The sequence below is a fragment of the Mobula birostris genome, chromosome 6 (genome assembly GCF_030028105.1).
Source record: "Mobula birostris isolate sMobBir1 chromosome 6, sMobBir1.hap1, whole genome shotgun sequence".
NCBI classification, from domain to species: domain Eukaryota; kingdom Metazoa; phylum Chordata; class Chondrichthyes; order Myliobatiformes; family Myliobatidae; genus Mobula; species Mobula birostris.
Genome location: NC_092375.1, coordinates 91,207,670 through 91,222,336, shown reverse-complemented (window position 1 = coordinate 91,222,336; position 14,667 = coordinate 91,207,670). Strand labels below are relative to the sequence as shown.

The 14,667-nt window shown below is 42.6% G+C and overlaps 1 protein-coding gene across 3 annotated transcripts in view; it reads left to right on the top strand.

Annotated features, from left to right (window-relative positions):
- The window catches only part of dgkh (diacylglycerol kinase, eta), a 504,569-nt gene that overhangs the window by 450,204 nt on the left and 39,698 nt on the right, over positions 1-14,667 (top strand). For all 3 annotated transcript variants that reach the window (XM_072260835.1, XM_072260834.1, XM_072260833.1), the window contains one exon: positions 3,215-3,323. In XM_072260835.1, the coding sequence (XP_072116936.1) occupies positions 3,215-3,323 (109 nt within the window). The remainder of the gene's footprint in view (positions 1-3,214; positions 3,324-14,667) is intronic.

Here is a 14,667-nt window from a genome sequence, read left to right as displayed (position 1 = left end):
GGCGGGGAATGGACAAGGAAATCACAGAAAGAGGGATCCCTGCAGAAAGTGGAGTTTTGGGGTGGGGATAAGGTGTGTTTCGTGGCAGGATCCCTTTAGAGATGGTCGAAATTGCAATGAATGATGTCTTGGATATGAAGGCTCATTGGGTGGTAGTTGAGGAGAAGAGGAATATCTTTGTTCAGGTGACAGGAAGGTGGGGTGAGTGTGCATGTCTGGAAATTGAGATGTGGGTGAGGGCATCATCAATGCTGGAGGAAGGATGTTCCAGTGAAAAAGAATTTGCTTCCCCTTACTTCTTTGTTCCTCACTCTGGCTTTTTACCTCTTCTCACCTGCCTATCATCTCCCCCTGGTGCCTTTCCTTCTTCCTTTTCTCTCACGGTCCACTCCCCTCTCCCATCAGATTCCTTCCTCTCCAGTGCTTTACCTTTCCCACCCACCTGGCTTCACCTATCACTTTCTAGCTATTCCCCCTTCCCCTCTTCCCAACTTTTTAGTTTGGTGTCTTCCCCCTTCTTTTCGAGTTCTGAGGAAAGGGTTCAGCCTGAAACATCAACTGTTTATTCGTTTCTATCGATGCAGCTTGATTTGAAGAGTTTCTCCAGCATTTTTTGTTTGTTGTTCAGGAACATAGTCATCTCTCCAGTTGTTACAGTGGCCATGCTAGTGATGGGGGTGGGGAAGTGGGGTTTCAACATCTAGGTTAGTGTCAGATACACCAAGCCAGGCACATGCTTCACTAGCTCAAATTCATTAAGCTCAAAGTATGTCCAATCTGAAGGGGCTGGGTTTTTAACCAAAAGCTTCATTCAACATAGATTTTTTAAGGAATGAGTTAGGAGAGGATAGCAGAGAGGTTTTAAGAGTGGATTTCAAAGTTTGGGCCAAGATACCTAGGGGATTTCTGTTATTTTGGTTTGCTTGAGAGAGAAAGCTCTAGAAATTGATGAGGAAAAATACAGCGAAAAGTGTGTCGCTGTGAGATATTCTTTTGAACAAGTACAGCAGGTCTTGGGGAGAGCTGACATCATTGTGTTAATTAGTTCCTGCTGCCTCTGCCCCCCTCCACCTGACTTGGTCTAAAACTCATAGGTCTGTATTAATTGCTTAGGTGATACTGTCTTGAAGCATTTTTGGAAAACCAGCTGTTGCTGCCCGAGGACGGTCTGGGTCACACTTCGTGCTGGCTGTGTAGGTACTTCCTGCAGTGCAATCCTTCAAGCTGCACTCAGTTAATAAAATAACTTCAATGTTCACAGTTCAAAGAACATTTATTATCAGACTCTCCTTTCAGGCATCCACAAAACAAAGAAACCCAATAGGGCCCAATAAAAAAAGATATACATATACAATATTCAATATACAGGGGAAACAAAAACAAATTGTGCAAGCAAAAGTAAGCAAATAACATTCAGAACTGAAGTGGCCAAAGGTCCACAGCCAATCACAGCCGATCCAAGAGTGCGTTAGTTTCGCTTTCTGAAGCTCCAGTAGATGCCACCCAAACCTAATGGGTTCTCCAGTTTAAGAGGTACCCAATGAAAGGCTTAATGTCTACATATGGGTACATTTCCTAATGAAGATCTATCTGGGAGTTTCCACAAGGCAAATAGGGTAGAAGGCACAATTTCTTTATCTCCAACTGCAATAAAGAGCTTTCCCATTGCAGTTCCATTTCCCTCTCCACTCCCAGGAATCCCAGAAAGCACAGAGCAGCGCAGAGGACCAAGAGATGAGATATAGTCTTAATTTTTCACTCTGCTTTTTTAATAGGATGAGAAGAAAATTGGTCTAATTTTTCCTAGTTAGTAATTAAATATGAAATGCACAAGGCAGTAATGGAACTGGTGCGTGTTAGTTCTGTGATATCGCTGGAAAAGCTAAGTGACTATAGAGTCAAAGGGAAACAGTCTCAGAGACATACAGGATAGAAATAGAACCTTCTGCCCACAAAGTTTGTACCAGTCATCAGCCACCCTTTCAGACTAATCCTACAATAATCCCATTTTTTATTCTGCACTCCTCAATTCCTCCCGGATTCTACCACTCATTTACACACTAGAAGAAATTTATAGTGGCCAATTAACCCACCAGGGAGGAAACCAGCATACTCAGAGGAAATGCATGCAGTCGCAGTAAGAACATGCAAACTCCACACAGACAGCACTTAAGGTCAGGATTGAAACCAGGTTTCTGGAGCTGTGAGATAGCAAAGTCAGTTGATTTAGACTATATGACTGTAAGGTATAGGACCAGAATTAGTCCATTTGCTCCACTATTTCATCATGGCTGATCCATTTTCCATTACTGCCCTATGCACAAATACACGTCTGCAATGAAAACCTTACAGCAGCATCACATTCAATTAACATAATATATTCACCAGAAAAAGCATTAATTAAACATAAATTATACCTGATCTTAATGTATGACTGTGATTCTCTCTCTATGACTATAACCACTTAGGCTATTTCAAGAGCACTTACTCACTGCACCACTGTGCTGCTCTAGTTGAGGCCCCTCCCACTTTCAAATCTCTTACTAGCTCTTCTTTCAGTTAGTCCTGACGAAGGGTCTCGGCCCGAAACGTCAACTGTACCTCTTCCTAGAGACGCTGCCTGGCCTACAGTGTTCACCAGCAACTCTTATGTGTGTTGCTTAACAAAATGATACCCAGTTCTGTGGATAGACTGGAGGATCTGGAGCTGTTCCCTTTGGAACCAAGGAAGTTTTGAGGGAATCTGACGAAGATACTAAAAATCAGGAAAAAGAATAAATGCAGCAGGTAGAAACTAGGACCTAGAGGACATGGAATGAATATAATTGACGAGAGAACTGTCACGAGTAAAATTCTTTATTACAACAAGTGGTTATGGTCTGCAATGTACTGTCAGAGATTATCATGGATAGAGATTGAAATGATTGAGCTGTAGCATTCAGAGAAAAAAGTAGGATTTGTTTCTGAGAAGAAAAATATTGCAGGGCCATGTGGAAGAGGTTGTGATAGTGACTGCTCTTACACAAAGCCAGTACAGAATTGATGGGCTGAAATGCCTCCTTCTGTGATCTATTCATCTGGCAACAACAGAAACAGTCACTAGTTTGAAGATGCGCTTTGCCATCTATAGTTGGGAGGCTGGAATGCAAAGATTTAACTGCTCATGAAGCATTCAAGTGATATGAAATCCAGCTTGTAATCTAATTTTTAACAGGACCACTCACTGGAATTTGCCAAAAGAAACAGTCGAAGTGCTATGTTCCGAATTGTGCCAAAGTTTAAGAAAGAGAAAACCCAAAGGCATAAGGCAGCCCCACAGCCAGGTAAGGTGTTGTGTTTCTTGACTATTGGTCGTTGTTGTCATTTCAACAGCAGATTCTATTTTCTAGTCACTGGATCTCTTTCTAAGGAATTTTCATTGTTCCCAGAAATGTCTGGGTTATTAGGGGGATGAAGTTGAAAATAAATAACTGGTTTGGTTTACTGATCAGTATTCCCAGCAAAGAGTGTAATCTATCTCCCTGATCCAGCATCCACCACATGATCTTACACCCATGGGTCCACCTGATGTGGACTATGCCCAGTGAGTCTTCATACCAACAGCAGCATTGCACACTGTGGAATGCGATTCCTCCCACCCCACTCAGTTCACAATCAGAAAGCAAGTTGGGTGTTTCAAACTTAGCATTTTATGAAGATTGAATGTGAAATCTAACTGCCAAAGGGGCTTCCAGTAACCTTGTCTTTTGTCTCCTTCCCAGTCCTGACAAAAAGCCGTCAACCTGAAATATTAGCTCTGTTGCTCTTCCCAGTGATGTGGCTATATCTGTTATTTCCAGAAGTTTCTGTTTTGATTTAGCTTTATAGCATCTGATTTTCTGCTTTTGATTTTTCATTCTTTTTATCCTCATAAACTGGAAAAGTTGATTATTTCTGAAATGATGAGCAATGTGCTGGAGAAAGTCAGTGGATTGACTAGCATCAGTGTGAGGAAAGGAACTGTTGATGGTTCGGGTCAAAACTCTGCATCAGGACAAATGCATCAACAATTCCTCTCCTTCCACAAATGCTGCTTGACTCACTGAGTTCCTGCAGTAGGGTGTTTGTTGTTCCAGATTCCAGTTTCCAAAGGTTTGGAATATCTTTTGTTAGGGTCATTCCAATTTGAATTAGATCATTTGGCAACTTAAATCATCATTGTAAAACAAAAGAGAAATAAATCTAAAGGATTCGAAGAAGGATTTTGCCAGTAAAGTACTTTGAACCAGAAATTCTATCGCATCATGAAACATTTTTGTGCATTAAACATTTAAATCTCTGAGCATCAGGTAAATAGATGGTAATGCTATCATCAAGTAAATAGCAGACTTTGCACTGCATCCGTTTCCACGCACGTGATACGAAGTACGCAGCATGTGTAGAGTACGTATGGATTTAGCCAATCTCCAGCACTCTGTTGTGTTTGGTTAGAAGATGAAACAGCATGGATCAATCACAGGCACTCACCTTTTGGGGTGTTGCTCTGATTTGAATTAGATAGTTTTGCAACTTAAATCACCATTGAAAACAACAAAAAATAATTCCAAATGATTCTAAGAAGGATATTCCTGATGACGTACATTGGGCTAGAAATTTTGCCCGAGATTATAGAAGCATTAATAGTGATCTTTCAGAAATTGCAAGATGCTGGGATGGTTTGGACGTTTGGAAAATTGCAAATGTCACCCCACTCTAAGAAGAGAAGGAGGCAAAAGTCAGAAAATTATAGGCCAATTCGTCTGCCTTCAATGGTTGGAAAGATGTTAGAGTATTAGGGCTATTGAAAGGAGATAATAAAATAGACCAAAGTCAGCATGGTTTCTTCAACAGAAGATCTTGCCTGATAAATCTGTTGGAATTCTCTCAGCAGGATCGACAAAGGAGAGTCAGTAGGTATTGTTCACTTGAATTTTCAGAAGGCCTTTGACAACCTGCTGCACAACATAGGAGCCAGTGGTATTTCAGGAAAGATACTAGCATGAATAGAAGGTTGATTGATTGGCAGAAGGCAAAGAGCAGGAATAAATGGGTTTTTACTATTTGAGTGGCTGTTGGTGACTAGTGGTGTTCCGCAGGAGTTGATGTTGGCTCCAGTTGTTTTCGTGTTATATGTCAATGATTTGGATGATGGAATTGATGTCTTTGTGGCCAAGTTTGCAGATGATATGAAGGTAGGTGGAGGGGCAGGTAATGTTGGGGAAGTAGGGAGTCTGCAGAAGGACTTGGACAGGTTAGGAGAATGGGCAAAGAAGTGGCAGATGGAATACGGCTTAGGAAAGTGTATGATTGAATGCACTCTGGTAGAAGGAGTAAAGCCATAGACTGTTTTCCAAGTGGGGAGCGAATTCAGAAATCAGGGATGCACAGAGTTTGGGAGTCCTAGTGCAGGATTCCCTAAAGGTTCAGTTGCTTAGTAAGGGCATCGAACGTTACGAGGAAAAGTCAGGGGAATAGGGTTGAGGGGGGGAAATAAATCAGCCATGATCAAACATGAGCAGACTCTTTGGGCCAAATGACTAATACTTCTTCTACGTTTTATGGTCTGATAGAGTTCCTTTGGAGTAGTGACTGTAGAAGCTAAAATTTTCAGAATCAGTGGTGTCAGAGGTATATAACTTTCTGCAGGCAAGCTCTCAGTGATGTCTTCTCCATGCTAAGCTTCATTAGTTGTAGTAGTAGGTACAGACATCGTGATATGTGGCAGTAAGTATCTCATCATTAACAGCATCCAACATGTCGCTGCTTGCTCAAGAAGGGGGAATATTATCTGTGCTGCACCAGTGAAGATTGCCGGCTCCTGGTTCTTCACTGAAGCCAGGAGATCCAAGTGAATCACAAATGATATTATCACCATCTAAGAATTCAGTGTCTTCGTGAAATTTCTCTTGGCCAGTGCTGTGTTTCCTAGGAATTTGTCTAGCTTCATTATTCTCAGGCAGACTGCAGTATCTGCTGTATTTCAGACACTGTATAATGTGGAGGGCTGATCTCTCTTGCTCTCGCCTGTTGCAGGTGCAGCTGCACCAACAACCTGGCCCAGCAGCCTATGAGAGGGATAAGGGGAACCTCAACAACAGTCTAAAGTCTGGACCAGGCAGAGGGCACTCTGTAGTTCTGTCTAGAGAGGGTTATGCCATCTTGAGTACTCAGTGATTTTCTCAAGGGGAAGAAAAAGCAGAGGAAGAACATGTCAACAGATGATGATGAAGGCAGGCTCTCTTTAGAGGTACTGACAGGGAGGGTCTCGTATCCCAGACACTCACTTCAGAACCCTACCCAATGAGCATTGTACTCAGGGAGGTAGTAATATTAACATTGGCTTGACCCCAGTGGCTTTGCGATTGTCTGGTGCTTCAATGTCTACAGACATAAGAATTAGAAGCAGGAGGAGTTTTTTTTGTCTCTTTTGAGTCTTCTGTGCCACTTTTCTAGATCATAGCTGATTTTTTATCTTAGCACCATTTTCCTGCACTATCCCAATATTCCTTGACTCACAATGTGAATGTGGTTTTTGAATGAACTAATGACTGAGTGTCCAGGATTGAATGGTCTATCTTTCTTACTGAGGAATTTTCTCAGCTCCAAATTGGCTGCTGCTTAGTCTGAGACTGTGAGCATTGGTTCTAGACTCCTCAGCTAGTAAGGGTTTTCTAATGGTAGCAACGAGAAGAGGGAAGGTCTGGATGTTGGGGGTCCTTCATGATGGATTCTGCCTCCTTGGGGCACCGTCTTTTGAAGATGCCCTTGATGATGAGGAGGGTTGTGCCAGTGACGGATTCTATAACCCTCTGTAGCTTCTTGCAGTCCTCTGCATTGGGGTTTCCATCCCAGACTGTGATGCCGCCAGTCAGAATACTGTCCACCATACATCTATAGAAATTTGCAAGAGTCTCTGGTGACATACTTATACTTTTATACTTTATTGTCACCAAGCAATTGGTACTAGAACATACAATCATCACAGCGATATTTGATTCTGCGCTTTCTGCTCCCTGGATTACAAATATTAAAAATTTAGAAATTTAAATTATAAATCATAAATAGAAAATAGTAAAATGGAAAGTAAGGTAATGCAAAAAAACCGAGAGGCAGGTCCGGATATTTGGAGGGTACGGCCCAGATCCGGGTCAGGATCTGTTCAGCAGTCTTGCCACAGTTCGAAAGAAGCTGTTCCCAAATCTGGCCGTATGAGTCTTCAAGCTCCTGAGCCTTCTCCGGGAGGGAAGAGGGACGAAAAGTGTGTTGGCTGGGTTGGTTGTGTCCTTGATTATCCTGGCAGCACTGCTCCGACAGCGTGCGGTGTAAAGTGAATCCAAGGACGGAAGATTGGTTTGTGTGATGTGCTGCACCGTGTTCACGATCTTCTGCAGCTTCTTTTGGTCTTGGACAGGACAACTTCCATACCAGGTTGTGATGCACCCTAGAAGAATGCTTTCTGCGATGCATCTATAAAAATTAGTGAGGGTTTTAGGGGACAGGCCAAATTTCTTTAGTTTCCTCAGGAAGTAAAGGCGCTGGTGGGCCTTCTTGGCAGTGAACTCTGCTTGGTTGGAGCAAGTCAGGTCATTTGTGATATTGACCCCGAGGAACTTAAAGCTTTTGACCTGTTCCACTTGCGCACCACCGATGTAAATTGGGTCGTGCGGTCCGCTATTCCTTCTAAAGTCAACAACCAATTCCTTCGTCTTGTTGACGTTGAGGGATAGGTTATTGTCTTCGCACCATGCCACCAGGTTCTTAATTTGTTCAGACATACCAAATCTCCTCAGATTCCTACTAAAGTAGACCCACTACCATGCTTTCTTTGTAATTGTATCAATGTTTTCAGCTCAGGATAGATCCTGCAAGATGTTGATGCCCAGGAACTCAAAGCTGCTCACCCTTTCCACCATTGACCCCTCAGTGAGGAATAACCTCCAGATATCCCCTACCTGATGTCCATAATCAAATCTTTGGACTTACTGACGTTGAGTGCAAGGTCCTCTCCAGCAATATCCCTTTGGGAATGGATGACCTCTCAGAGCACAGCAGCAGCCCGGCCAGTGGCACTGTGGCCGGCTCTGACACTCAGCAGGGTCTCGCAGAGCGGTAGTGATAGGAGACTCAATTGTTAGGGGGATGGACAGTAGATTCTGTGTCTGCAAAGGAGAAGCTAGGATGGTGTGTTGCCTCTCATGTGCGAGGGTCCAGGATGTCTTAGAGTGGCTACAGAAGATTCTCAAGAGGGAGGATGAGCAGCCAGAGGTCATGGTGCACATTGGCACCAATGACATGGGTAGAAAAGGGGAAGGGGAAGAGGTCTTGCTCAGTGAGTATAGGAAGTTGGAGAAAAGGCTGAAGAATAAGACCTCCAAGTTACTAGACTCTTGATTACTCCTGGTACCACATGCTAGTCAGGACACAAATAGGATGATGGTACAGATGAATGAGTAGCTGAGGAAGTGCTGCAAGGGGTAGGGTTTCAGATTTTGGATCATCTTCTGGGAACGGTATGACCTGTACAAAATGGACAGGTTATACCTGAACCTGAGGGGTTGGTTATCCTTGTGAGCAAGTTTGCTGGAGCTGTTGGGGAGAGTTTAAACTCAGTTGGCAGGAGGATGGAAACCAGAATGATAGGGTTGAGGATGGGGCAGTGGGTATACAAGTCCAATGGCCTAGTTCTGCTCCTGTGTCTTATTGTTGGCACTCCACTCGACCAGCTGATTTATCTCACTCCTATACTTCTCTTCCTCGCCATGTGAGGCTAGCGGTGTCATTGCTGAATAGGTAGATGGGGTTTGAGCTGTGCTTAGCCACATTTTTATGAGTCAAAGTAAAATAAAATTTATTGTCATATGTTACCATATATTACCTTGAGATTCATTTTCTTGCAACCATTTACAGGAAAATAAAGAAATACAATAGAATATATGAAAAAATATTTACAAAAATAAGGATTAACAAGCAACCAATGTGCAAAAGAAGACAAATTGTGCAAATAAAAGACAAATAAAACTGAGAACGTGAGCGGTGGAGTCCTTGAAAGTGAGTCTATAGGTTATGGAATCAGTTCTGAGTTGTAGTGAGTGAAACTATTTGTAGGGTAATAATTGTTCCTGAACCTGATGGTGTGGGACCTAAGGTTCCTGTACCTCTGGCTCGATGGTAGTAGCAAGAACAGAACATGGCCTGGAAGATGGTGGTGAGCTGCTTTCCTCAACTACTGGAGTTCTTGAGGTGTGGAAAGACCCACACGTTTAGGGAAGAAAGTTCCAGGTTTTTTACCACAGCAATGGTGAAGGAATGGCGATATATGTCCAAACCAGGGTGGTGTATGACTTGGAGTGCAGTTTCCAGGTGGTGGTGTTCCTATGCTTTTATTGCCCTTGTCCTTCCAGCTGGTTGACATCATGAGTTTGGAAAGGGCTGTCTAAAGGCTCTTGTGAGTAGATGCTACAAACTGCTGTTACTGTGCGTCAGTGGTGGAGTGAGTAATGGTAGCGGATGGGATGCCTCTTAAGTGGGCTGCTATGTCCTGCCTTCGGTGTTGAGCTTCATGAGTTGTCTTCGAAGCTACACTGTAGCTCCCCAAGTTTATATCCCGTTATCCTTCAATCATAAGTAGGATAGGCTAATGGTGAAAAGTGCAGTCAAAAGACATGGGAATGGGCAGGAAGAGTACAGTGCAGTGAGGGACAATATATCAAAATGAGAACAGTGGTTGTTTGCCTATCTGCATTTATGGTGAAACCAGATTTCTCAAAAAAGGTAGTAATTCTGTGGCACCTGAGCAAGTACCACTCCAGCTTAGAGCGGCATTGGAAGTAGTATAGGCCTGCTTTGATCTCCTGAGTCAGGCAGCATTTCTGTCCCATTTTACTTTGCAAGAAATGACAGGAGATGGCTCCCTCATCAGATGGTAATCCGTGTTTGTCTGTCTGTGTGATGGCCTGTGGCGTTAGATTTGATTTGAGGCTCGCAGTACCATCTCAGACCAAGGGTAAGGCTGTGAGATATTTTCTTGTGCTGAGCCCAAGACTATGGTTGTCTTGCCCCTGATCTTTCTAGCTACCTTCTTCCTGTGCTGCTTAGTTTCAACATGGGCTTGCGGGGAATGGAAAAGGAGGGGTGGCAAGCCTGCTGTGAAGTCTCTGAACCCTGGCATCAGGACATTGAGGTTACTGTCCCTTTCTGAGCTATGTAAGCGACAGAATTACTAACAGGGCAGCACGGTGGCACAGCAGGCACGGCTGTTGTGTTACAGCATCAGAGAACCTGGTTCATTCCTGACCTCCGGCACTGTCTGTGAGTTGAGCTTGCACGTTGCCCCTGTGACAGTTGCCTCCCAAAACCCAGAGGTATGCTGATGAGTTAAGCATTGCCCCTGATGTAAATGGATCAAAGATGGCCATGTGAGAGAGAATAAGCATGAGAGAAATGAGAACGAATATGAAACTGATGGGTGCTAGCATGAACCTGATAGGCTGAACGCTCCCTGTGTTGACATAAAGTCAGTACGACTTCCTGCAATGATGTGCATTAGTGGTCAGTTCCACATTAAAGCTTGAACCAGGGTGATAATTAGCACAGGATCATTGTCAGAGGGAAATGATGTTTGATAATAATGCCCATGTGGTGAGGAGCAGACAGAACACCACATTCCAGTGAACCAGGATGAGTAGCATTCCCTGCACAGTCCTCTTCAGTATATATAACATATACAGTATATAAGTAACTTCAGCCTCTTGTTTCTATATGACGTGTGACATGCGCAGAACCCACCTACAGCTCCTCACTAATAAAGGAAACAAGCTGACCTTCCCCAAAGAGATGCTGTGCAGAACCCTGCCATGATTAAATATGTGTACACAAAGGTTCTACCACATTCAATTTATTGTTTTAACACTGGAGTGTTTTCTGCACCAGAATAATCTACATTTCAGGGAAAATAGTTGTCCATATAGAATTACAAGTCTCCCCCCTGGATATTGCTCAGTCTCCTGAAAAGGGAGCATTTGGCTCCATTGCTGGCCTGAAGTCAAATCTACGCAGACAGTCTACTTATTTTTCTGCACACATATGCGGTCGGGCATACACGTGTAAGCACAAAGAAACACACACACACAAACATGATATTTCCATCAGGAAGGGGAATGGAGTCCAAAAATGCCTTTCAAAACATTGTAAGGAGACACATTTGGCTTTTAAGTATCCCTGCAGTGGATACCCTTAAATAGTTGACAACGGTGACATTAATGAGGCAATATTGAATAGACTATGTGGCAGTTTATAATGTTGTGAGAGGTAATATCAAATGTACTTTACACTGATGCTGGATCTGGAGTATTGAGGACTTGGCCATGTGATCTGATAGCTTTCAGCTTCTGCACAATGTAGGTGAGGTACTTGCTTAGCAGTTTCCAAACCCAATGAAATAATGGCCTGATGTTGGAGGGATTCAAGGAATTGCTTGAGGACCTACTATTAATCTTTGGGATACTTTTGACCCTGACAGAAATTTCTGGCCTACTTCCAGCAAAGATAATAGGCACGAGTAAAATTCTTACATTAAAGTCTTACACACGTCAATATCAGCACAAGTCATTTGTAAATTTGGATGCCCAATTCAAAACATTTGAATGTGGTTTACATTTCAAGTTCTTATACTCATACATACACACATGAACACCTTTGGACAACTGTTCTCTAGAGATCTTGCTGTAGCAACCCTTTGCCCTGTGTCTTCCTCTTGCCTGCATCTTCTAGTAGGTTATGTAACTGATGTGGATCAAGAACATACTGATTGACATCTGAACAAACAGTTATGTCTCTAGAGAACCCTGTGAGGCTAGTGCAGTTCTGCTCCATAAACCCTCCTGCTCCTCTTCTGGAAAACCTCAACCTCCCACACTTGATGCATTCCATCCATCTCATAGCCTTCACTTCTATACTCTGATGAATTCTCATCTTCTGGCGATCACTCCTCTGGTCACTGCCTTTTCCAAGGCACCTAGAAACTTCTTCTGCCATGCTTGAGTGGGGTCACTTTAAGTAGACATTATCTCTGTTGGACCAGCTCCTGCCTCATTGAAGTGATTCACTGCTCATCACCATGATGCCACAAGTCCTTCTGTCAATTTGATAAACCACAAGCAATACTATACAAGGTCCATCAGTATATAAAGTATACAGTATAACAATACATATCTCCATTTTTGTCATGTTATAATGCTTGATGACACTCAGCCATCACTTTTTGGGATCAGTCCAAGACGGATGCAAAGTTGGATTGCTCCAAGTGTCGAGCCGATTTGGTGAGATCGAGTACGGCTTCAGGCTGTGTGACCCAAGCATGCCAGGATCCAGGTCCTAGAGCAAGGCACTACCCAGTGCTTGGGCTACTTAAATGCTGGCGCAGATAGACTGTAAAGTCCGAGTGTTGGGACGGAAGGTGTGGGCCGGGCTGATTTTGTTCATTCCTCTCTCTGCCGGCTGTTATTTCTGTGAGTTTTGTGGCATTTTTGCCTTGCTAATATGGTGAACTGAGATCGAGGCTTGGGCTGTTTCGGGGAGCGGACCTAAGGACTCAGTCTGGTTCAGGATGCTGTTATTTGCTTTTATTGCTTCCATGATGTGTTTTTTACCCCCTCTTTCTCTTCCCTCTTATGGTCTTTTTTAAAAAACTGGGTTCTTCGGGTTTCTTGCTTTGTGGCTGCCTGTAAGTAAACAAATCTCAAGGTTGTATAATTTATATATTCTTTGATAATAAATATTCTTTGAATCTTTGTTTTATTGGAACTGTCTGCCTGCCCAAGTGAATAATCCAGGTCTCCTAGCAGAAATGTATTCCAACATTCTGGCAAGCTACTGTGACAAGATTATTTTAATTGTTTTGGGATCATGTTGATTGTACACTTGATTCACCTTGACAACAGTGACTATACCTCAGAAATAATGCACTTTTTTTATGAATTGTTGAGGAATTGCAAAGATCGGATAAGGTATTACAAAATACATCTTGTCTTCTATCTAAAGTTTCTATCTTCACCTTGCAGAATTTAAATCTGAACAAAACCTTAAAGATCCTGAATTTATATTTCACTATTTCACAACAGGTCTTGGATCACTTTACAATCATCGCCATGCTTTCATGTGCAGATATTCTCATTCATTGGAGCTGTGTAATTGACAAGGTCATTATCTATTGCCTTTAGAAAGGCGGCGGTGCGTTTTCTTCCTGATCCGCTACAGGTGCAGATTGAAAATACTTATTCCTGAGTTATGTCTGTTCAAGATACTGAACATGAAGGAAAGGTGACTTGTAGGCAATCATGCAATTTGCAGTGAGTGCCAGCCACCCTTTCAAGATGACAGAGGCTGGAAGTTTGGAAGTTGCTGTTGATAAAGCCTTGTGGTTTGCCACAGTGCATGTTGAAGAGGGTATCCATTGCAGCTACAACAACATGCTGCTAGGAAGATAGTGAATGCTTAAGGTGGAAGATGGATATCTCGGTTGGACCTGTTCCTTCAGTTGTTGGAGCTGCACTCATCCATCAAGAGCAGAGAATTCTATCACAAGCTTGATTTTCATCTTTCCGATAATGGGAAAAGTTCTGGGGAAAATGGATTGTGAGTCACTTGCCCCAGCATAACACAAGCCTCTGACCTGTGACTGATCCAGTTAAACTGGTTGATTCGTAGATGAATGGTGATGGTAGTGAATCTGACATTTGTGATATCAGTGAATACCTGGAGACGGTCAGAGTCATTGGTGTGTTGCAGATATTATTTGCTTTATATAAGCCCAAATATTAATGCTGTCAAAGTCCTTGTTAATGACAGAGAGCCAAATGAGGAGGTGGAATTATACAGTTTTGATTTATTTTCTTTTTTTGTGGTCAGGTTAGACTTGAGTATTTTTAATTTTGTCAGGAAGGCAACAGATAGTTGTAACTTACTGGAGATGTGGCTTGTCCTGAAGCTGAAGTCTTCAGCATAACAACGTGACATTGCCAGGGCCATTGTCGACATCCAGTACATTCTAGTCTATTTCACTATTGCATGAAGTGAATCAAGCTAAAAACATTTGGACAGTTACACGGATAAGAAAGTTTAAAGGGATAGGAATAAAACATGGACAAATGGGACTAGCTTAGATGAGCATCTTGATTGGCCTTGACAAGTTGTGACATAGGTCCTGTTTCATTTTGTAAAAAAACTCTATGATTCTTGTTGACTGAAGGCCCACTCAAGACCACCCTTGATAGATCAATGCTTTGGTTTGATCACTGCTTTGGTTTGATCACTGCTTTGGTATGATCAATGCTTTGGTATGATCAATGCTTTGGTTTGATCACTGCTTTGGTATGATCAATGCTTTGGTTTGATCACTGTCTTGGTATGATCAGTGCTTTGGTTTGATCAATCTTTGGTATGATCAATGCTTTGGTTTGATCACCGCTTTGGTATGATCAATGCTTTGGTTTGATCACTGCTTTGGTATGATCAATGCTTTGGTTTGATCAATGCTTTGGTTTGATCAATGCTTTGGTATGATCAATGCTTTGGTTTGATCAATGCTTTGGTATGATCAATGCTTTGGTTTGATCACTGCTTTGGTATGATCAATGCTTTGGTTTGATCACT